Source organism: Ctenopharyngodon idella, chromosome 13 (assembly GCF_019924925.1).
Source record: "Ctenopharyngodon idella isolate HZGC_01 chromosome 13, HZGC01, whole genome shotgun sequence".
NCBI classification, from domain to species: domain Eukaryota; kingdom Metazoa; phylum Chordata; class Actinopteri; order Cypriniformes; family Xenocyprididae; genus Ctenopharyngodon; species Ctenopharyngodon idella.
The window spans coordinates 34479933-34505430 of NC_067232.1; the positions used below are offsets into that span (position 1 = coordinate 34479933).

Genomic DNA, 25498 nt, shown 5'->3' on the forward strand with positions numbered 1-25498 from the left:
AGACTTGGATGTGCTGGGACCACTGGACCTGGGACCACCGGACTTGAATGCTCTGTGACCACTGGACTTGGGACCATCGGACTTGAGTGGCCACCGGAGCTTGAGGCACATAGGCCCCCCCCCAAAGAAGTGTTTAGGGGAAGAGTCCTCCCCCACAGTGAAGTAGGAACCACTCAACTGCAGTGCATAGTCCGGAAACTCAGCCAGTGACCCTCGAGGACCATCATGGATGAGTTTGGATTGGAAATGATTATTGAGTCTGTTGCAAAAAAAGTAAATGAGGGCAAAGTCTGGGAAGTCTGTAAGATACACAATGTCCAAAAAGTCTGTGGTGTGGTCCTCGAGGGAATGGTTGCCTTGACAGAGCCTAATTAAATGGATTACTGGATCCATTATTTGGTCAAGCCATCAATGCTTGGTGAACTCAAAAACAAAGGAGAGCTGGATCCAAATTCAGTTATTTTATTGAACAGACTATAAATAACAAAACAAAACAAACACGGAAACTAGAAAACCAGAGAAAAAAGAATGAGCACACCAACAAAACACCCATGTAAGGACTCTACAAGGAACACAAGAAAAACTCGAAAAACTACAAAGGACTACAAAAATGGCACACAGAACAGGAAACAGGAACAGAAACAGGGGTAAAATGCTACCTAAAAATCCAATAAACAAAACACACGAAACACAAAGCCAGGGAATACATAACAGTAGGTCTCCACAATTTGACCAAAACACTTGTGATTTTATATCAATGTATCTATAATAATAATAATTAATTTATTTTGAAGTGCAACTGTAAAATTACAAAGATATTATTTATGGCTGTCTGAATTTTTTTACAAATTGTAAAAAATTCTAATTTTCAAATGTTAAACCACCTATTTTGGCTACTAAAGGGAGCCCTTAAAGTCACCGTAAAAACAAAATGAATCACCATGAATCAAAATTAACTTTTTTTTTTTTTTTTTTTTGGAACATTGCAGTGCTTACTATAAATGATTTATCCGTGCACTTTTTAATCAAAAAGTTTTGATTGTTAGGAATTCATTTAAAATAGTGAATATTTAAATATTAAAAAAGCTCAGCTTACCAAATGCAGAAAATTTTCATTTCAACATGTTAAAAATGAGATAAGCTAGACCTTCTTCTGTGAAGATCTGCAATATGGGCATTATTTGGACATTAGTTTTATCTGTAAAAGATTAGCATCTAAGAATGTCACATTTCAGGATTAGGAGACAAAATGGTTTAAGGATTAAGCAGAGTAGGATTCATGTAAATCCCATATGAGTATACTCTGGCTGATGTAGTATCCACCCATCTTTCTTGAGACTGTGTGAGAACAGTTCACTCTGCCCCATATGTGTTAACATATGCAGAGGGCATTTTGGTGCAAATGGGTCACAAGAGAAGCAGGTTGTGCAAGCTGTTTATGCCCTTGTGCGTAGTAAATAAGGTGAAAAAGGAAACATCCATCTACACACCACTGACACATTCAAGCTGTGATTAATACTGTACATACCCAAGAACATGTCATCCAGTGTTGTGGCCTTCAGTTTCTATGAGGTAAATCTCCTCATAAAATATTGCTGTGATTAATACAATACCCAAAAACATGTCATCCAGTGTTGTGGCCTTCAGTTTCTAAGAGGTAAAGCTCCTCAAAAAATATTCTTTGTATGCTAGTTGATGACCAAAACCTCATTAAAACTAGAGGATGTGGTGAAAACAACCTTGACATCAAATGTTGCATGCATTGTGGCTTCAGTCTTTAATACAGGCCTATCTGAAAAGTTTCATAAATAGCCATTTACAAAGGTACATTTTAATTTCCAAATCATAGCCTTCAATTACTAAAGCATTCAGAGTTGAAATTGTGCCGTTTCTGTTGTCAGTTTTTTTTTATTTCCATATTAAGCTACAAATGTACTGCAGCTTAGTAAAAATATATAGTAATAATAATTAAAAAAAAGTCAACATGATGCTGCATTTACAATCTATTTTACTTCTATAATATGACATACCTCAAAGTGAAACAGAATATTCTAGTAGAAAACAATGACTTTTTCCTACTGTAAATTGATTGGTCATGGGCATTACATAGAAGTCTGTCTGAATGCAATCTGGGACCAGATTCACAATAGTCTTCTTACAGGAAGTGCGACTCTTGAAAAAACAAAGTTCTGCACTTGGTGTCATGCTTTTTATTTTAACTAGTTATTTTTAAAGAGCCTGTCTCAAAATTGAGCTGTTACCTTCATTTGTGTTCCGTCTTTTTGCGCTCTCTTCTCTAGAACTAATGTATCCTGGGTGTGTGTGTGTGGTTCAGGTATTACCTACATTCCCTGTCAGTCACTTCGACATGGTGTTGAATGCTGACACTATGGGTCGCTCTTGGGAGCCCCAAACATCTCATCACTGATACTTCAGAAAAGACCAATGAAAATTGACGAGTGGAATTTGCATGCGCCACTCCACCGGACATACAGGTATAAAAGGAGCTGGCGTGCATCCGCTTCATATTTGTTCTTCGGAGCCAAGTGGATGTCAACAAAGACGCTCATTTCCATTCACCTCTACTGGCTGGTGTTACGGCGCATTGCAGCGTTCTCTCCACCCATGCACAGATAAGTGTAGTCAGAGCTTCTCCTGGGCGCTTCAGCTTAAAAGAGCAAAGCAGAGAAGGAGAGTATCTTTTTAAAGATGCATTTCCACCTGTGTGTTTCTGGATGCAGTCGATACCTGTCATCCTCGGACGGCCATGATCTCTGCCTCAAGTGTTTGGGTTGTATCCACGCTGAGAAAGCTTTCGTGGATGGTTCCTGTCCTCACTGTGAGAACATGGCCATGGCAACATGCGGTTGCGACTCTCCTTTCTGGTTAGAGAGAGAGTCACCTCAGCCACTCCCCGTGCTGGTCCTTCTAGCTGCATGGCTATGACAGAGTTGGCAGCCATGCTTGAAACAAGCTGGCCGTGACATAAAATTGCGGGCTCGTCCCGAATTTCTACATGTACAAGTAAGTGTATAACGTTTTCAGTGTTCATCTGTGTAAATGAGTAGACTTCAGGTATTTAGAGTGTTCTCAGCTGGGTTTACCATCCTTCCATTCGGGCACTATTTGTTATTCTTGTTTGTTATTTTGCCTTTCTTATTTTTTAAGGTTATTCTGGGCAGAGATTTTAAATCTCTGTCGGGGGTACACTTCGGGCTATTGGTTTAAATGTGCCAATTGTCCTTGAATTTAGCGTTTAAATGCCGCCTTGAGCCCGGTACACCTTTGAAGATTAGGTAGGTTTAGTTAGTTTTGGCTGGAATGGAATCCTCCACCCTTTCCCGAGCACTCTCGTTTGGATGATTGATATCTGGGCTCAGAGCTTGACTCCAACTTCCCGACATGGTGGCCAACGCTCCGCCACCCCACTGCAGGTATGTCAAATGCGGTTGTTCTTCTGGTACCACTCGTGCGGAGTTCGGAAGCCTGGTTAGCACTTCCCAACCCATCGCGCTGGCTTATCAAGAAAATCACCTGCCTAGGTTCAATGGCAACCTCTTTACCTCGGTGGCAGACAAAGACGCCCCTGTCCTGCATACAGAAATTGCAGTCCTATTGGTGAAGAGCGCAATAAAGCCTGTCCCTCCAGCTGAGATAAAACAGAGTTTCTACAGCCCTTACTTCATCGTGCCAAAGAAAGTCGGTGGGCTACGACCAATCCTAGATCTGCGAGTTCTGAATCTGGCCCTGCACAGGCTCTTGTTCAAGATGTTGACACAGAAGCACATTCTGACATGTGTTTGCCAACAGGATTAGTTTGCAGTAATATACCTGAAGGACGCATACTTTCATGTCTCTACCTTGCCTTGACACAGAGCATTTCTTAGGTTTGCCTTCGAGGGTCAGGCGTATCAGTACAAGGTCCTCCCCTTCGGGCTGTCCGTCTCCTCGCGTCTTCATGAAAGTCGCAGCAGCTGCCCTCGCCCCGCTGAGGGAGGTGGGCATTCTCAATTATCTTAATGACTGGCTGATTCTAGCTCACTCGAGATCTATGCACACACAGGAACCTGGTGCTCATGCACCTCAGGCGATTGGGGCTTCAGGTAACCTGAGAAAGAACAAGGTCTCTCCAGCGCCAAGCATCTGGGCCGAGCATTTTCTTGGGATGGAGTTGGACTCAGTCACTATAAAGGTGCATCTCACAAACAAGCACACCCAGTTAGGTTGAATTACCTGAATTAGTTCAGAGGAAAAACAACGGTGCCACTGAAACAATGTCAGAGGCTCCTTGGGCACATAACGTCCTGAAAGATGCATATGAAACTTCTTCAACACTGGCATCAGACTCGAATCCTGAGATTGGTATGGCGCCATGGTACACATCGTGTGGCTGTCATGCCGATTTGCCGCTGTATGTTCAGCCCTTGGACAGACCTTGCATTTCTACGGACAGGGGTTCACCTAGAACAAGTGTCCAGGCATGTTGTTGTCACAAAAGATGTGTCCAAGTCCAAGGCTGCATGCCTGACAGGCATGCAGCCTTGGGCTCTTGCATAGGACCTCGACTGCACTGGCATATCAATTGCCTGAAGTTGTTGGCAGTGTTGCTGGCCCTGCGGAGGTTTCAGCTGTTGATTGGACGGTCAACACAGCACCGGTTGCGCACATAAACCACCAGTGTTGTTTTACATTAACATCGCATGTCGCAACTCACCTGCCATCTCCTCCCCTGGAGTAAGACTAAAGTCACTTCGGTCCACTAGCATCCCAGGCGAGCTCAATCATGCAGTGGATGCGATTTCATGGCAGGTGGCTCTCCAAGGAGAGTGGAGATTCCACCCCCAGGTGGTCCAGCTGATCTGGAGTTGATTCGGCAAAACACAGGTAGGCAGCCCCGCCCCTTAAGAATCCGAGCACACTCCACAAGGAGTGTTGCATCCACCTGGGCACTAGCCAACAGTTCCTCTCTAACACACATCTGCAGAGTGGCAGGCTGGGTGACACCTAATAATTTTGTGAGATTTTACAATCTCTGGGTTGAGCCAGTTTCATCCGGTCTGTTGTCAGATATGAGCAGGTAAACTGCGGGCAACTAGCCGGGTGCTCTGCTTGCATACAGCGCCTTTCTCCTTCCTTGAGGCGATAACTTGAACTTTTTGTCCACGTGAGTTCCCAAGTCCTGCAAACCCTGGATGTATCTTACTTTTTAGCACTATACTTAATTCAACAGCAGGCTCAGTATTCGTGATGCATGCCCTTTCGGTCAGCCCGTATACTGGAGCTAGGTGCCCGTATGTAGTGATTCCCTGATTGTAAACCCGTAAGATACTGTATATTGTTCACGATAAGGTTTCCATGACAGTAAACCCCGTGTCTTCCCGTGTCTTCCCAAATTCCTTTTCTGAAGTATCAGAAGTGTTTGGGGCTCCCAAGTGTGATCCCTAGTGTCCCACTTAGTGACTCCTAGTGACCCAAGCATTCAACACCACGTCTCGTTCCCTCCATCAGGGAATGGAGGTTACAACAGTAACCAAGACGTTATGGGGACAAAATGTCTCCACAAAGATGGAAATATCTGAAATCCTTGTCCTTGTGGAGACATTTTTTGGTCCCCATGAGAAAAACAGCCTATAAATCATACTAAGTGATGTTTTTTTGAAAATCTAAAAATGCAGAAAGTTTTCTGTGATGGGTAGGTTTAGGTTTAGGGGATATAATATACAGATTGTAAGATATAAAAATGATTATGTCTATGGAAAGTCCCCATAAAATATGGAAACCCAATGTATGTGTGTGTCTGCAACTAGAGTAATCGCATCTTGTGTATGCAGGGGGGCTTTCATACCTAACTGAACTCTGCAGGTAGGTTGATCTCCAGGAACAGGATTGGGCACCACTGGTTTATATTATCGATCAATGGTGTCACTTCAGAGAGCTTGTGCACATCCCTAGTATTAATATGTATTATATGTAGCATGTTAAATGTAGACTTAATTTGTAACACTTAATATTTGAAACAACCCAATAAATTCAATAAACATCTTACCCTTAGGGATTTAAGACAAGTTGGAGGTTATTCTACCTTTAAGAGCTTACAATGACTTTTAAGAACATTTTTTTTTTAGGGGTGGGTTGAAAATATAGATTTCTTGATTTTAATCAATTCTTATTTTGACTAATATCGATTTTTAAACGAACAGGTTAGGTAAAAATATAATGAATATGTAATATATTGCATATATTTAGCATATGCTCCTCTCTAGAATTCATTTTTATATAGCTAACTATCGGGCTATAGTAATTGAATTTCTAAGGTAAATGTTGCGTAACATGTTTACAAGCTTTAAATAAATCTTAAAAACACGTTTTTATGACAGCAACTATGTAAATGTTTATATTTCAAAAAAGGAATTGGGCTATAAATATAATTATATCATTAATAAGTTTAGTACTATTTTCATATATGTTATAATGCTATAAACTGCCTTTTAAGAATGACTATCTTAGACATCCTACAGCCTTGTTAGCATTATTATTCCACTTTTTTGTTCTTCTTTTTCTCTGAAAAGAAGGACAGAGATGTGAAATGGAGAGAGTTTGATGAAAAGCCTCTTCGTCATCTGATTCATTTAGTGTTTTGTGTGTTTTCTGCAGAGTGAGTACTCAAGTGACTCAGAGAGTGAAGACAATTTCCTCCTGATGCCTCCGAGGGACCACCTGGGCCTCAGTGTTTTCTCCATGCTCTGCTGTTTCTGGCCCCTGGGAATTGCAGCTTTCTACCTGTCTCACGAGGTGAGAAGCTCTCAACACCTAACTAATATGCCAACATAAATGCCAAAAATTAGTTACATTTATTAATAATAATAATAGTAATAAATTAATAATATTGTCAATTAGCCCTACTATACACCCCAAAAGGGTTTTATGCAGCAATGTCATAGAAGAACCATAATTTTGGGCTACACAAAGAACCTTTCTGTGAACAGCTTTTAAAAGAAACATTTTTTTCTAATCATTTTAATAATTTAATAATCTAAACCTTTTTCCACTATAAAGAACCTTTTGTGCAATGGAATGTTAAATTATGCCAATAAAGAACCTGTTTTTTGAAGAGTATAGACTGTTTACAGTTACTAAGCAACATATTGCAATTGATGTGTGGTCACAAGTGTGTGTACAGTATAATGGCTATTTTACACCATAATTTAGAGTCTGAATGTTCTGTTTTATAGTAAAGCAATAAGCCACAAGAGGCCATGAGTTATGGCCCGTTCACACCAAAGATGATAACTATAATGATAACGATAAAGACATGGATCTAAAAATCATTCTAGATATAAAAGAATAGCAGAGTCCACACCACAACCATAACGATAATGGCAGAAAAACAATATCGTTGGAAGCACTTTCAGAATTTTTTTTTTTCGCGGCTGATGAATGATAAAAACATTGACAGCCAATCAGAATCCACCTGACCTTAAAGAGCTTGAGCATTTAAAGAGACAGATTACAAAACTGCAGTGCATGATTAGAATAAACTGGTATGAACACTAATATAGTCATTTTGTTATAGTTATCTTTATAGTTATCCTTCTTAGTGTTTTACAATGGGTATTAAATGATTTTATGGTGCAACCTTTTTGGAGAAGTTAGCCCAGTAAGATTGCTTTTTGTGCACTTTTTTCCTGTGAGAATGCAGTTCACACTCAAAACAGAGTTGCATCCATTGTACTTCATATTTGTATTGTATTTCCAAAACTCACGGCGCACACTGCAGGGTAAAGCCAGGCATTACATGTTATGCTTTGAACATTTGGAAACAAATATCCGTTTATGTAATCTGATGTATGCTGCAGGACAGAAGATGGAGAATTCCCCGGGTTTGCCACATTGTTTCATAAAGGTGACTATAGTATGCTGCAGTGTCAAATGTATTTATAGCTTACTGCAATGCTCTTGAGAAGAGAGATTGCTTACAGAAAGTGTGCTGAGAGAGGGAGAGGTCATTTGCCTCTGAAGGGAAAGTACAGAGAAGTGGTAATTGCAGTATTTTCACGCATTCCCCCTTCTTATTAAACACTTATTTAAAGCATTAATTCAAAACAGGAAAACTATGGATATGGTAGTGTTTATCTCCCATTGTTTGTGGGTGAAAAACATTTCTACGGAGCCCCACACATGACGTGCAAGAAAAAAAATTAAATTGTGTGCACGAGTTACTAATTCGTTCCCTCGATTTACTAAATCGTGCGCACGACTTAGTAATTCGTTCCCTCGATTTACTAAATGCGCATGATTTATGATTTATAAATCGAGGGTACGAAATAGTAAATCGTGCGCACGTTTTAGTAAATCGAGGAAACGAATTAATAAATCATACGCACGATTTAGCCTACTATTTTTTTTCCTGCATGTCATGTCCGGGGCTCCGTACATTTCACCCCAAAATGAAAAGGAAAAAAAAAAAAAAAAAAGATATTTGCTTAAAGAAAATTAAGCCTTTTTTTCTGCATTTTTGATATTATTTTTTATGACTATTAAACATGACACTATTAAAAAGCAGTACACCTAATACTGTAAATGATGCTTAAATATAATTTACAATTATAATCATTATGTTTTTGCAGTTTTTCCCCCAAGACAATAATGTCACATTGTTAAAATATATTAAAGTGGTCTCCGGTGATAGCCTCGTGGGCAGCCCGCCAACATATAGCGCTATTGCGCTTCGGGCAACCCGAGTTCAAGTCCCGGCTCGTGGACCTTTCGCGATCCCGTCCCCCTCTCTCTCCCACTTCGCTTCTCATCTACATACTGCCCTGTCATAATAAAAGGCAAAAACGCCAAAAATAAATCTAAAAAAAAAATATAGATATATAGACTTTTTGTCAAGAAACACAGTATGCGTGGAGGCGTGAATCTTCATGAATAATGCTGTGATTCACACCTGAGAAGACAAAAGATCCACATAATGAGCTAATGACCTGCATAATAATGAGCTCTTTCAGTCAGGTAGGCTATGTGGAAAAAACCCTCTGTGATCATGTCTCAAGCTCATCATGCTGTATATCAAACATAAAGAAAAAACACCAATCCTTTGAAATATTATTACAATTTAAAATAATGGTATCCTATTATATACTTTAAAATATAATGTATTTCTGTGATGCAAAGCGTCTGAACAGTCATGTTACCTCTATGGCATTTCATATAGGCTTTTAGCTTAAAAGCATGCACATTTGGAGAAATATTGATGGATTCTCATATGTTTTTGTCAATTTTCTATACAGAGGAGTAATATTTATTCAATATTTATTGTCATCACTGTGAGCGCTGGATACTGTGTTTTCAATTCATACTTGCAGCCAGAGGGCGCTCTGTACACCTTTAGTCCACAAATTACTCTAAAGAAGAACAGGCCATGTGACATTCCAGGAATTAACAGAGGCTGCCAGAGATTGCTAACCATGGCTATAACATGCAGATAAACACTTTTGAAGACAAAAAATACACGATTGCGACGATGTATACATGTATTGCCTCAGAATTTGCGTCTGAATAGCGCTCGCTCCGTGGGCGTGGCCGCATTAGTGGATAATGAGCTGAATCACGGGCGTCTGACATGGCTCTGTTTTCATACATATTACATAAACAGAGAATATTTATTTTCGATTTGACTTACACGATTTAAAACCTGACATTTCAACGTTTCTTTAGACATAACTCTAATTTTTTTGTGATTAGTATTCACTAAGTTACAGTTCATTTTCTGAGAACTATCAGATTGGACTTCGTTCAGAGGGAGACGAGAGATCACGCATCATGTTAGTTTTCTTTATTTTGCAAAAAGCACAACATTTTGTTTTTACTCTGAGTGTACACAAATAAAAGAAGATATTATATAGTTTCAATTGATATTACTTATGTCTCTATGACAAAAAATGATGGAGTATTTTAAGTCTGTTTTGCTGCAATGTGAAAAAAATCCTGAAAAACGCGCCGGTGCGTTTCCCGACTCCAGAGTGTTAAATATAATTTACAATTACAATCATTATGTTTTTGCAGTTTTTCCCCCAAGACAATAATGTCACAATGTTAAAATATATTAAAGTGGTCGCCGGTGATAGCCTGGTGGGCAGCCCGCCAACATATAGCGCTATTGCGCTTTGGGCAACCCGAGTTCAAGTCCTGGCTCGTGGACCTTTCGCGATCCCGTCCCCCTCTCTCTCCCACTTCGCTTCTCATCTACATACTGCCCTATCATAATAAAAGGCAAAAACGCCAAAAATAAATCTAAAAAAATTTTTTATATATATATTATATATATATATAATCTTAAAGTGCCCTATTTAAAAGGTTCCTAATTTTGATTTGGTTTCTCCTACAATAGGTTTACATGCACCCAAGGACAGAAAACACTTTAATTTTCTTCATTAAAGTCACAACCCTAACTGCCTGAAACAGTTTGATCAAGTATTCGGTCTCTGCTCTGATTGGTCAGATGGCCCAGTCTATTGTGTTTGGTCTACCGCTTCCAGTGCATGTCGGAAATGAAACTCCCATTACCATATGTGAATTTCAGCTCTTGATCTTCCTCAGCACTTGATACAGTAACAAATGGCATTCGTTTTACCGTATCAATTTCAGCCACATCCTTTTGAAATGCAGGCAAAGTGGATTTGCTTTCGCAGAGGAAAACAGCATCTTCTCGAAATGTTGACAACATGAACCAAACTCTTCCAGGCCTCAGTTACAACTGCAGTGTTTGTGGGTCAAAGTAGACATTGTTCACAGGCAGCCAATGAAGACCATAGGCTGACATAATGCTAATGTGTTAAAAAACATACGTAGGTGTAACGCTGGGTGCTCCAGAGATAATAAAGAGTAGGATCCAAGTGCAGTATTGGTGGCTTATTATTAAAATAAAAAATAATGCAAACAAAGGCCGAACTGAGTAAATCAAGACACAGGGAAAAGCAGGCAAAAACAGAACAGAAACCCACATGCGATACATCCACAAAAGACAACACTAGACCAAGAACAATGGGAAAACACTGGGGTTTAAATACACAAGATAACAAGGGTCTAACACAGGACAGGTGAAGTTGATTAATTGTCATGGAAACTAACTAGGGTTGCTATGGTGACAAACAAGGGTAACTAAAGAAACAAACAAGGTACAAAGCACACAGGAAATGAACACAGAATCAATAGGAACAGTAAACTCTTCAAATTTAAAGTCCTTAAACACAGGGCAGGGGCTGCATCCGAAATCGCATACTTCTATATAGTAGGCGAAAAACAGTAGTATGTCTGTATTCATAGTACTCATAAAAGAGTAGGCAAAAAGTACCCGGATGACCTACTACTTCCAGCAAGATTTAGAAGTGTACATACAATAGACACTTATCCCATGAGGCCACAGGAGAGGATTTGTGAATGGCAGTGAAGAGGCGTAACTGACGCTGGTAGGTCACATGATAAGGGCAACATGGAGAATGTAGTACGTCCAGATTACATTCAAACTATATAGAACGTACCTTTTATAAGTACTTACTCAAGAGAGTATGTGATTTCGGATGCAGCCAGGGGACATCAAGACTGGAATCATGGTTTGTATAGGAAGTAAGACTGGAATTACTCGTTTCAGGCAGTTCAGAATCGCTTCTTCCTTTTGGGAGACAAAAACTCTATTTATCTGCACTTTGATCTTTGAAACTTTGCAGACCTTTTACATTCACAAACATGTATATTATACACTACATGAAAGGTAATATCTGAAAAGTATAATAGAGGCACTTTTATGGTCCTCAAACAGCCATCATTTTCTTAAAGAAAAACATAATTTCTTTTGATTTTGGACTGAAATATGTCCTGGACATGGGTTTTGTGAGAGTCATTATGGGTTTAAACTTTCAGTGTTCATATCTGACGCTGACTTTAAAAGCAGTTTATGGCCCCATCTCTCTCTGTCTTTTGCTCTGTTTCTTTCATGCAATACATCACGACTCAACACCCACAGCTCTCTAATTCTTTGCCTGAAAAATAGAAATCCTTTCTCAGCCTGGTTCTTAAAATCTAAGCCTACACCAAAATCATTTCACTGCAATCCTTCTACAATCCCTATCAACAGATTCACATTATTTTGGAATGTTTTATCATGTAAAAATGTCACAACAAATTGTTGTCAAAATGTGATTGTGCACTATGTAAGTAGAAATATCTGAATAAATATGTGTGGTAAAAGATGCTATACAGAGTAGGTTGTTAGTAGTGAGTACATTTTAGACATTAAATTATGCTTCAATTTTGTAAATGCATTAAAATAATATGAATGGTTGAATAGCAAAGCTACACATTAATCCAGGTGGTTAAAATAAATGAATTTACTTGGGGGTTTTGTGTAAGAGTGTGTCATGGAAAGAGCAATTTCCTGTGAGTTGTGAAACTTCTCAGACAAAGTTGGCGCACAGTTTTCAAAACGAATCACAGTTTTGCACTTGATTTCAGCTGCAGAGCTTTTAATTGGTGTATTTTAGACTTTTCCTTCAATAGTGATGTCCTTTTGAGCAATTACTCAGCAATCGATAGAACACAAACTCCAGTTACACACTGTAAGTCTGATGCATCAAATCAACACTTCCTGACTAAAATCCTTAGATAAAACTTTAATGTGGGAAAACAACCTCACAAATCAAGGATACAATGAAATTTCCATGTTATAAAAGCAGTTCATTAATAATTTATAAAATATATTCATGTATAGGTATGAAACAGCTTCATAAACAGTCTTTTCAACTACACAGAATCATTATTTCTGTCTTACAATAATTCAAATTATCACAGAAGTACTGGGATAAAAGTATATAGTTTGGATATAAACACTGATGTCTACAGATGTCTATAAAGTAAATATTTTTGGAGCAACCTTTATACTTGCATCATTTTTCGAAAGTAACTTGACGCTTCAATTAAAGATTGTATCAGTTACATCGTTACACCAGTAGGTGGTGACAAGTGAATGTTAAAAAATATTTGTCATTAAATCATATATTCAAGAGATTTGTTCAAAAAACGCTGATTCATCCTGTAATGAAACAAGTATTTATGACCATTTATGAGTATCTATTATGCACTCAAAAAAAAATTGTTCTATATAGCACTAAAAGTTGTTCTTTGGCTCGTATTCAGGGGAACCACTTTAAGTGCTGTATAGCACCAAATCTTGGTCCTTCAGTGGTTCTTCAGCAGTTCTTCACTGGTTCTGTGGGATGACTGAGGTGCTATATAGCACCGCTAACATATACAGAACCTATTAAGCTCCTGTATGGTTCTTTAGCGGTTCTTTGGGGTGGTTAAGGTGCTATATAGCACCACTGCCATACAAAGAACCTGTTAAGCCCCTTTAAAGGTTCTTCACGAGCCAAAGAACCACTGTTGGTGCTGTTTAGCACCAGTTTTGTTAAATAAAATGCGATATGGCACCTCTTCTGGGTTCTACATAGCACCATTTGACAAAGGTGCTGTAGAGCACATTTAAAGATATGGTGCTACATAGCACCAAAAGAGGTTCCAAGCCAAGAACCACTTTTAGTGCTATATAGCACTTTTTTTTTAGAGCGATCTATTTCAATTAAGTTTTTAAATAGACTGTAGCAATTAACATTTTGTTATAACCTCTATTAAATTAGATGTTATTTTGTTTAGTTGTCTATATTTAGAATCGTGAGAGAATCATGATTCTCAATTTACTGCGTCCAGAATTGTGCAGCTCTGATCTGTATAGAGACAAACTCTTAGCTACAAAAGATATTAAAGCTGCAGTCCGTAACTTTTTTGGTTAAAAATGATCCAAAATCAATTTTTGAGTAAATACATAACCAGCCAGTGTTCAAAACTATCTCCTTACCTTAGCCCGATTCACAACGGTAAGCTTGTAATAATGTTTATAATATAATGTTTTACATAGTAGCTAGTAGGCTATATGGCATGTGAGGATGCTGCTGCTAGCAGATAGCCTGTTCTCACAGCAGCTGGAATAATTAAATTTATCATTTTGATGGCGGATTGTAATCCAGAAAGGTCCAAATGACAATCATCAGTGACAACTGGAGATTCACCCATAGTCAAAAGCAAAAGACTGCGGACTGTGGAGTGGCTACAGAAATTGAAATCTACAGGTAACACTAATACACACTAAATACACGTAGTCACACAATTGTTAACATTAACAATTTAAGAACAGAGTATAACAATAATAATAATTTGCACGGTTTGACGTGATCTGAGCTAAGTGTTCGTTAGATTTAATCACCATTGGCAGTGTGATTTATTGTAATGCTTTTTTCTCAGTTGGTCAGAACAAAAGTGGCAGATTTGTTACTTGTTCAGATGACATTTTCCAGTGAAAATTCTTATTTTGGTCATACTTCCAAGACTACAATCTGTGATTCTGTAGTACAGTATCCGCACCGATGTGGTGACTGACAGCAAACGTTAGATTCATCCGCGCTGAGGAGCCGTGCCGATGCACAACACATGTAAAGATGATAATTCTGAAAGTAACTGCAATTGCAGGTTTCAAACAGAGATGGCGACAAAGAGGCAAAACTTTGTTATTCAAAAAAAATTGTTATTCCCCCCAAAAAGAATCATTTAAAACAAAAAAAGTTCAACAGACAAAAAATGTATACCATTCTTAATAATGGTTTGAGTAAGTTTTGAATCAACCTTATTAGATGTAGATCTTGTGTGGCAACTAGCCCTGGCCTCGCCTTTATGGTTTATTCTCTCTTTCTGCTGTAGACTACAGGTGTGCTTAAAGAAAATGTTTAAATTGCACGTTTTACAGCAATTAAAATGTAACACCATTGTTTTGAATTCAGAATTGTGTGTGTGTTGAAGGCTCAGTGTAATATGGTCAGTTTGAATGGTCATGTATTATACATCTAGTGTTGCTCCAGGACCTTTCATCTTCTCACTGGGTTTGGCGAGAAGCTAATGGATGGGCGATGTGAAAGTCATCCTCCAGTGGGACATTCTGTGTGAATGAACCAGGCGTGATGTGCCTAGAGGGAGGCCAAAGCAGCCTCTTTGAACAGCTCTTTTTTCTATTCTCTTTCAGTGGCATCATTTTTAAAAGGTTATTGCTGTCTGCTGATATAATTGCATAGAGATTTAATCAGACATCTAAAGCATTTGACATAACTTCAAGTCTTATTAAATAAGAATGAATTTTGATCACTTATAGCGTCCTTTTATTTTCATGTGCAATGTTTTAGCTCTCAATTCACTTAAGGAATTATGAAAATCAGGTAGCTGTGCAAACACTCCCAAAATGTAGTGCTTAATACAGTTTTTCATGGCACAATGTCCCATGTTGCATGTTGTTCTGAGTGCAAGATTGTGGAGAATACCATACTTTACTGAGGCTTTACAACTCCAGCTCTGTAATCCAAGATCCTAAATCTGAAAGTACACTTGTCTTCACCACACGTCTGGATATATTCTTGGTTATAAAATTACCATGATCAGTAGAAAATGTACACAAACAGCACTTTTAAAAAAAAACATTGTTTACCATCTGCTTTCCATAAGTGACAGAGTGCACTTTTTTCAGCCATTATTTCTAAACCATGAACCAAACCAACCAGGTGTTTTATTATTGGACTTTCTTCAGTATTATGGGTAGTGTAGTTGTTTGCCTGGAATTTGGCTATAATTTTTTATTTTTTTGATTCAGCTAAAATTCCACTGGCTTCGGGTAGGTCTGTCTAAAAAGTTTATACAGAATTATTAAGAATCAACTTCGTTGTAGAGAAAATGTATGGCATTTTTACTTCCTGAAGCTGACTGTTGCATTCTAAAGTGTACAGAATCTCTGGATTAAAACACAGGTGAAGAAGAAGCAGAAACAAGTGATAGAAGCATTGCTTGTGCACATGTAAGCTAACGTGATCTTCAAACATTCAACAGCATATAAATCAAAACTGCCTAACGTTACTGAATGAAATGTCGAACTCACTAAGAGGTAAAGGACTGTAAAGCTTTGGGGGTGTTGATGGATTTGATCTACTTAGTCTATGATTTAATCTGAATCTGATTTTTGTTTATGAATCTCGCACATTCACAGAGCATAGCACACAACGTTAATAGCGACTGATGTAAATAGTTTTGTAAATAAGACACTATATATATATAAACCTTTTTTTTAGATGGAAAGGAGGCATGTACTGAAAAGTTTAATGAATTCATAGTTCTTAAATATGTTATGTAGTTCATTTCTTTCAAATGAAAGGTTTTACATGTCCGGCTGAAAACATAAATCTTAAAGGTGCAGTATGTAATATTGACAGCTAGTGGTTGAAATGGGTACTGCAGTCCAAATTCAAAATATTGGAGTTTCGTCCCCTCTTCCTCAGACTCGACACTCACACGGGTTGCCAGATTGAAGACAATCAACAGAAACGAGTGCAGTTGACAATGGAAAGCGACAAGACTTTCACTGAAAGTTGATCATCTAATAATGTATACGTTTGCAATGTTTTATTGATGATGCTTTTTAGGCTGAGTAGAATCGGCGATCTCTGACCCAGTTCGTTTTCTGGCTTCCATGGCTGCAGTACGCTGTGTTTTCCACCAAATGGCAACCTGGGCTGTCAAAATACTATTGGGTAAATCGTCTGGCAGTGGGCAGGATCACACAGACCAAAACAAAAACAGATATTCCCACATATGGAATGAACATTTCAAAGTAGAATAAATCAAGCGTAGTGTCAGTTCTGGCAGGTCACGTCAGTCAAGCTCGCATCAGCTGATTCCCAGGTGACTCGCGTCTACCTATAGATATATGACGCTTATCACAGGATCCATATATAAGCTCCTCAGTATTATCAGCAGCTATCGCATTTCTCAGGAGCTAATTACCCTCCTCCATCCCCAGCTCCTCCTCTCTTCAGTCAGGATTTGGCCTTCTGCTTCTTTTGAATCAGATTAATTCTTGAAATATGTGTACATGTTAAATTTTTGACATTAATGATATCTGCACATATGTTGGTTCTGTTCTGTTTACCCTAGGGGGGTTATTGTTGCTCTCCCTGCTCTTATCCATGCTAGGCTGCATGGATGCGCAGGGAGCTCTTGCCCAGAACAGAACCATACCGCCAATACAAACTCTATGCAATCATCAATCAAATGGTTGTTGCATTGTTTTTCTGAGAAACAATTATTTGAACTTGGAATGTTTTCTAAATCTCTGCAAACATATGGTATTTTTATGCTTTAGTACAGTCAACAAAAATTACATACTGCACCTTTAAAGGTTTTAAGTCACAGTACTGTTGGACTAAGTTGCAGCTTTCTTAGAACCATGTCTAGGCTTTTTCATTGATAATTCTCCAAATATTTTTCGAGTTAATGCAATCTAATTGATTTTTTTTTTTTTTTTTTTTTCAGTTGGGGAGACTGTTCCTATTCTGCTCAGAGATTTTTTTTTTTTTTTTTTTTTTTTTTTTTTGTCATTTACTATTCATTTTTCCTCAGTGATCATGCTTTTCAAACAATCCACAAATTATAATTGTTTTGTGTGGGTTTGTAGTTTTATTTCACTGGTTACTAATTGCATTGTGTATTGGGGGATGCATTTTTATGTTTTCTATTTCAGTTATCCAGTGGTTGCCTTCATGTAAATTTACATGTTTTTCACTAAAGCAAGTAATCAATTCTGAATTTTAAAATTGGGATAAAATTGATCAAATTAAATTACACATCTCCTAATTTGTTTGGGCCTTACGACATGCTAAACAGTAACAAGTAGTATGATGTCCAGCAGATTGTGATTTAAAAAGAGAAAGAATATTATTAAATTTCACTATTTAATAAATAAAAAATAAATTAAATTGTTATGGTTGTGAATATGTAGTAGCCATTAGACTGCATCATAATCCTGACAGATTTCCATATTTACCAGCGCCGCTCATGCATCGCGTGAAAACACTGTCTCATCAGATATATTACGGTCAAATTATAATTTCAGATGAATTGTCCTTATTAGACCTTAAACTATGAGCAATTACTAAATCTGGGCAGGCCAGTGTATGCTGTTTCTATTCTGTCCTGAAACTAAACTATGTAACAATCTGTTTTTGCTAAGCTTGTGTGCATAATCTGATTCATTGCTTTTAGAGCGTGTTCTAACACAAACACAATAAGCTCCTTATGTAATGGTTTGGCGAGAGAGAGCGCAAGTGTGGGCCTTGTAGAACATAAGCTCTGAATAAAATACCTTTTTTTTTAACAATGGGTGGATGCCTTCAACAAAATGGTTCTCATTTCTTCAGCAACACCGTGGGTGCTCTGTGCTCGGATCACCGCAGAGATTCACATAAGCCCACTTCCACAAGTCAATATGCATTTGTGCTGTAGTTGATGCTTTTGCAGGAATTTCACATATTAATATTGCAGGAAATATATTCTGCGCAGCAGGCAAGGGAAGAGGCAAGGGACGCGGTGCCTCCTCCAAAAAAATGGATGAGAAAATCCATTTTACGAAAATAAAACAACGCAAATATTACAAAATGTGAGAATAAAAAGTGTATAAATCACTCGTTTCTCTAAAGTAACACTGTCCAACAGTGACACCAGCAGGTAAAGTTACAGTGGGAGGCTGTATCTCTCTTGCCTCCCCTGAACCCATTGAGTTTTAACAGACCCCCTAAAGCATGCGGTGGGTTTTTGGTAGGTTAATTGAGAATGAATAGTGTAAAGCCACGTGAGAGGAGGCAATGCCTACATCACGCTATGATTGGATATAATTGGTTTGTGTGAAAAAAAGTCCTGCCTTGTTTAATTATGGGGTTAATGGGAAGACTAATTAAAAAGTAAGTAAACAACTCAGCCACTTAGATATCACCGCTTTATACAGTATCCCAAAGAAGTGAGTACACCCCTCACATTTTTGTAAATATTTTATTATATCTTTTAATGTGACAAAACTGAAGAATTGTCACTTTGCTACAATGTAAAGTAGTGAATGTACAGCTTTTATAACAGTGTAAATTTGCTGTCCCCTCAAAATAACTCAACACACAGCCATTAATGTCTAAACCGCTGGCCACAAAAGTGAGTACACCACTAAGTGAGAATGTCAAAATTGGGCCCAATTAGCCATTTTCTCTCCCCAGTGTCATGTGACTCGTTAGTGTTACAAGGTCTCAGGTGTGAATGGGGAGCAGGTGTGTTAAATTTGGTGTTATCGCTCTCACTCTCTCATACTGGTCACTGGAAGTTCAACATGGCACCTCATGGCAAAGAACTCTCTGAGGATCTGAAAAAAAGAATTGTTGCTCTACATAAAGTTGGCGTAGGCTATAAGAAGATTGCTAAGACCCTGACACTGAGCTGCAGCACGGTGGCTGAGACCATACAGCGGTTTAACAGGACAGGTTCCACTCAGAACAGGCCTCGCCATGGTCGACCAAAGAAGTTGAGTGCATGTGCTCAGCGTCATATCCAGAGGTTGTGTTTGGGAAATAGACGTATGAGTGCTGCCAGCATTGCTGCAGAGGTTGAAGGGGTGGGGGGTCAGCCTGTCAGTGCTCAGACCATACGCCGCACACTGCATCAAATTGGTCTGCATGGTTGTCTTGCCAGAAGGAAGCCTCTTCTAAAGATGATTCAAGAAAGCCCGCAAACAGTTTGCTGAAGACAAGCAGACTAAGGACATGGATTACTGGAACCATGTCCTGTGGTCTGATGAGACCAAGATAAACTTGTTTGGTTCAGATGGTGTCAAGCATGTGTGGCGGCAACCAGGTGAGGAGTACAAAGACAAGTGTGTCTTGCCTACAGTCAAGCATGGTGGTGGGAGTGTCATGGTCTGGGGCTGCATGAGTGCTGCCGGCACTGGGGAGCTACAGTTCATTGAGGGAACCATGAATGCCAACATAGCATGATCCCCTCCCTTCGGAGACTGGGCCGCAGTGCAGTATTCCAACATGATAACGACCCCAAACACACCTCCAAGACGACCACTGCCTTGCTAAAGAAGCTGAGGGTAAAGGTGATGGACTGGCCAAGCATGTCTCCAGACCTACACCCTGTTGAGCCTCTATGGGGCATCCTCAAACGGAAGGTGGAGGAGCACAAGGTCTCTAACATCCACCAGCTCCGTGATGTCGTCATGGAGGAGTGGAAGAGGACTCCAGTGGCAACCTGTGAAGCTCTGGTGAACTCCATGCCCAAGAGGGTTAAGGCAGTGCTGGAAAATAATGGTGGCCACACAAAATATTGACAGTTTGGGCCCAATTTGTACATTTTCACTTAGGGGTGTACTCACTTTTGTGGCCAGTGGTTTAGACATTAATGGCTGTGTGTTGAGTTATTTTGAGGGGACAGCAAGTTTACACTGTTATACAAGCTGTACACTCACTACTTTACATTGTAGCAAAGTGTCATTTCTTCAGTGTTGTCACATGAAAAGATATATTAAAATATTTACAAAAATGTGAGGGGTGTACTCACTTCTGTGAGATACTGTATGTCACATCAAAATCAAACTTGAAATGGCCTGAAAACATGATTTCTGTGGGAGGTTTTTAGTGATCAATCACAATCAGCTTGGTGAAATTAAAGGTATCTCTTCGTGTCTGTGACCAGTGTTTACTGAGCTTGATGACTGATTAAAATAAGCTGACTATTAAACAGAACAGCTGAACATCAGTTCACAAATAAAATAAAAATAAAATAAATTATTACTACCTTTAGTTATTTTGGAAAAAATGTAAAAATCCTCCGTTTTTTTGATGTTATATATATATATATATATATATAAATAATATATATAACAAAAAAATGTAGGGCTTTGCCTCCTCATTTCAGAACACCACTGCATGCCATTGCTGCACAGTAAGATTTGATACAATCACTGATACGACAAAGTGAGCGATTCTCTTGTCTCATTTCGTTTCTTTTAATTTTCTTTTTTATCTTCTGTGTCATTGCTCTATTGTTAATTAGTCTTTACTTTGATTTGATGGTAATTAATTATGCATGTCTAAATTGAAGCAGTAATTTGGCTACTAAGTACAGTCCTTCATCTGTACGGAACAATAGGCTGATAATCATGTTTGCACACTGACTGTGCACATTATCAGCAGGGGAGGAAGAATACATGAACTACTTTGCAAATCAAAGTTCAAATACAGCATGACTAATTTGGACAAAGGATGGATTAAAAATACTGGAGATTGCACAGGGCTCAACAATAAAAAGATTTTTTCTGGCAGATGTTCAGATTTTCTACTTGCTCTGGATGGATGGATGGATGATGGATGGATTGGCGGATGGATGGATGGAAGGAAGGATGGATGATGGATGGATGGATAATGGATGGATGATGGATTGGTGGGTGGATGGATGGATGCATGGATGGATGGATGATGGATTGGTGGATGAATGGATGGATGGATAGATAGATGGAAGGAAGGAAGGATTGGTGGATGGATGGATGGATGGATTGGTGAATGGATGGGTGGATGGATGGATTGGTGAATGGATGGGTGGATGGATGGATGGATGGATGGATGGATGGATGAAGGATGGATGGATGGATGGATGCAGGATTGGTGGATGGATTAAGGATTGGTAGATGATGGATGGATGGAGGATTGGTGGATGATGGACGGATGGATGGATGGAAGGATTGGTGGATGGATAGATGGAAGGAAGGAAAGAAGGAAGGAAGGATTGGTGGATAGATAGATGGATGAATGGATTGGTGGATGGATGGATGGATGGATGGGTGGGTGGGTGTATGGATAGACGAATGGATGGATGGATGAAGGATTGGTGGGTGGATGGATGGATGGATGGAGGATTGGTGGGTGGATGGATGGATGGATGGAGGATTGGTGGATGGATGAAGGATTGGTAGATGATGGATGGAGGATTGGTGGATGATGGACAGATGGATGGATGGAAGGATTGGTGGATGGATGGATGGATAGATAGAAGGAAGGAAGGAAGGAAAGAAGGAAGGATTGGTGGATGGATAGATGGATGAATGGATTGGTGAATGGATAGATGGATGGATTGGTGGGTGGATGGATGGAAGGAAGGAAGGAAGGAAGGAAGGAAGGAAGGAAGGATTGGTGGATGGATAGATGGATGGATGGATTGGTGAATGGATAGATGGATGGATTGGTGGGTGGGTGGATGGATGGATGGATGAAAGAATGAAGGATTGGTGGATGGATGAAGGATTGGTAGATGGTGGATGGATGGATTGAGGATTGGTGGATGGATGGATGGATGGATGGATGGATGAAGGATTGGTAGATGATGGATGGATGGATGGATGGAAGGATTGGTGGATGATGGACAGATGGATGGATGGATGGATGGAGTGTTACATCTACCAGTGCCCCATGATCTCCATCAGCGGGCACTCCTCCCGACTCCTTTCCCATAACCCATTGCCTGGACTCATTATGGTTTGATTACTTCCACCTGTGTGTCATTTGCTTGTTAATGTTGGCTTAAATAACTTCCCCTCCCTCTTGCAGCAACATCTCTTCTCTGATGATGTGTTTACTGGCATGAGGGCGGGGCAATCTGTCACTCACATGAGATCCACCAATAGCAAACCACAATAATCAAATCAATTCCTGATAGTCAAAATCAAGTCCCATCCTACATTTTTTCTTGTTCGAGAAGTTTCAAGCATGACATTTCTGCTTTGAAGCTCTCCAGAAATTTGGCCTAATTTACTTCCATTGTAAGTTCATTATTGTAAAAAGGTTTTTTTTTTTTTTTTCAAAATGCCTTTCTGTGGTAATTAACATTATATCACAAATGCTATAATATCTTATGTTAAACCTGGAACATCATGATTACAGCTGACTAGTAAATGAATTCATTATACATTTAAAAGATATTGCATTTTGAATGTGTATTTTTAATTAATTTCCTCAGATTGTCACTAATATAGTTTCTCCAACATTTGCCTCACTGAGCAAAAAGAACGGACAGCCTGTAAGGCACTGAGTAAAAGTGGTTGTGCTGGTGAACTGTGACATTTCCAGAGGCCTAAGAACATTTAAGATAGGGGCCAGGAAAACAAATGAATAACTGAACTGAAGATAACAACATGCTGCTTTGTTTTTCGGACTGTAGGGCTAAAATTTATGCCCTGACAGTAAGCGTTACAAAAATCATGCTAACTCAGTTTGTATTGCAAGCCCAAGGGGTAGTCTCTATTCCAGACTCTCATGTGTACCAATGAGGGCTCAAAGCTCACCAGTGGACTGTTTGCTTTTCAAACAATGCATCATGATAATGTCAGTGACAGTTTTATTAGATGAAGTCTTCTGTGATGGATTTAGTGAATTCTGAATGAATAAAAACAGGAATAAAGTGTTCTCAACCCTGCTGAACATGACATAACAGCTTTGATTTATACATCACGAGGCTCTTGTTGAGCACAAACTGTAAATGAAATTGAAACACGAAGGGTTCCCTTCTGAAAAAGTACATAGCATACTTTTAAAAGAGTACTTAAGTGCAAAATGAATGTAATGTTTTCGGACACTTAATTGCATGATATTTAAAATTAAATGAAAATATGGTGGTGTTTGTAAAGAAACTGTTGCTATAGGTGCAGAGGTGTGTTTTAAACTAGTTTCTATGCAGCGTCTAAGGCAGGGGTCGGCAATTAAGTTTGAACAGTCAAAGGATAATTTAAGAAATTAATTGAAAAATGCAACTAGAATTGCCTGTGACAGACTGGTATTGAGCTACTCTCTGTTAAATCCTGTAGTAGGACAGTCATTAACAAAAAGCCACATTTGTGTGGCGGTGTCCAGGTTATACAGTGGATAAATTAATAAAGCAGAGTAGTGACACGTAACCTGGCAAGTATTTTCATTCACCAACTTGCAACACAGACCGCCTTGGTAAATCACACATATGTGGGAGATGCGGAATGGATAAAAATTACTCAAAAAATAAAAGAGGACTTGAATAAGCCCATTAATGGCATGTTTGAGTCATGCTCTTAACGAACTATGTTTTATTCCCTCTTTCCATATTGTAAATAATAAATGTGTAACGTTTTTATTTGCTTTAATATTTATTTGACGTAGCCTACTTTTACACTCAGAATTATTCCTTGGCATCCTCATGCACTAAACTGCATTTTTTTTAAAATTGTTTGCATGCTGGAGGTACGCTATTATGTCGTGTGCAGAGTGATGTTAACATTTAAGCTAGATGGTGAGAGAAAATGGCACTATCAAAGAGTCTAAAGAGGAAAGTTGACAGCGAAAATAGGGCATACAAAGAAGAATGGAAAGACAACTATGCCTTCATCCTACCTAGCTTTGTGAATGCAAAGCCAGTGTGTCTTATCTGCAACGAAGTTGTCGCTGTTTTCAAAGAATATAACACCGACACCGGCCGCGAGTGGCGCGACGCAACGCTACAAAAGATAATAGAACCCATTATAATGATATTGTCTACACTGGATGCAGCGCGGCGGGACACAACACATTCCTGACAGTAAACGGATTCCCCGTTCTATTTCTGACGTAGTCCAAGTGCTTTGCAACAGTGGGTTTGTCGCGTTCAGTGTAGACAGCTTTTAGCTGTTGCGGCGCGGCGCGTCTGGTGTAGACACGTTGATTATATTAGACGGCACCACGAGACGAAGATCTATTTCAGAACCAGCCGCTATTAAAATAATCTGGCTGCGGGCGCGGGCCAGATATTATTGCTGGCGGGCCAGTTTTGGCCCGCGGGCCACCTATTGCCGACCACTGCTCTAAGGTGTTTTTGGTGGTTACTAGGTGGCTGCTTACAGGCCTAACGAGTCAAGAGAGTTCACACCAAAGTCTCATTGGTCTCTAAATATGGCTTGGGTCCCTCCTTTAGTGTAAGTCTACAGGATTTGTTCTTGGCTGTTTTGTCATTCTCAAGGCTGAAATCATATCTGATTGCTTAGAAAAGTAATAGCACACAATTTGAGGTATCAGAATCATAGCACAGATGGTGTTGGACCGGAATGTGCCAAAATGTAATAGTTGGGTTATTCGAAGTATTACAGCATGGCATATCTAGTTGCCAGGTGTTATTAAATGTATAAGAGGCTTAAATGTATTACAAATCTAAAAATGATTAAATTATTAAGTACACAGCAAAAAAATAAATAAATAAATTATCAACTCACAAAATTAAATCACCTTCATGTTTTGCCAGCTGTTACAAGAGTTTGTAGCAAAGCTTTGTAAAGGACAGCAGTCAGTATTAAGTAACATGCAAGTATTGGAAAACTATGCAATTTCTCATCAATTAAACACCATATTTTAATTTCTTTCTTTGGCTATTGTGTTTTTCCATTCCATTAACATATTCCCATGCCTGTCTGCAGCATGTTGCCATGCTGTGGGGAGCACTGACATCTTGCAGTAATCTCAGGAGGCCCAGAAGTAGGCAGAATGCATAC

The 25498-nt window shown here is 39.0% G+C and overlaps 1 protein-coding gene across 1 annotated transcript in view; it reads left to right on the forward strand.

Moving 5' to 3' along the window:
• LOC127524483 (synapse differentiation-inducing gene protein 1) overlaps positions 1 to 25498 on the forward strand; it is a 43423-nt gene that overhangs the window by 11835 nt on the left and 6090 nt on the right. Inside the window, exon 3 of the mRNA XM_051915997.1 lies at positions 6655 to 6792. Coding sequence (XP_051771957.1) covers positions 6655 to 6792 — 138 coding nt within the window. The remainder of the gene's footprint in view (positions 1 to 6654; positions 6793 to 25498) is intronic.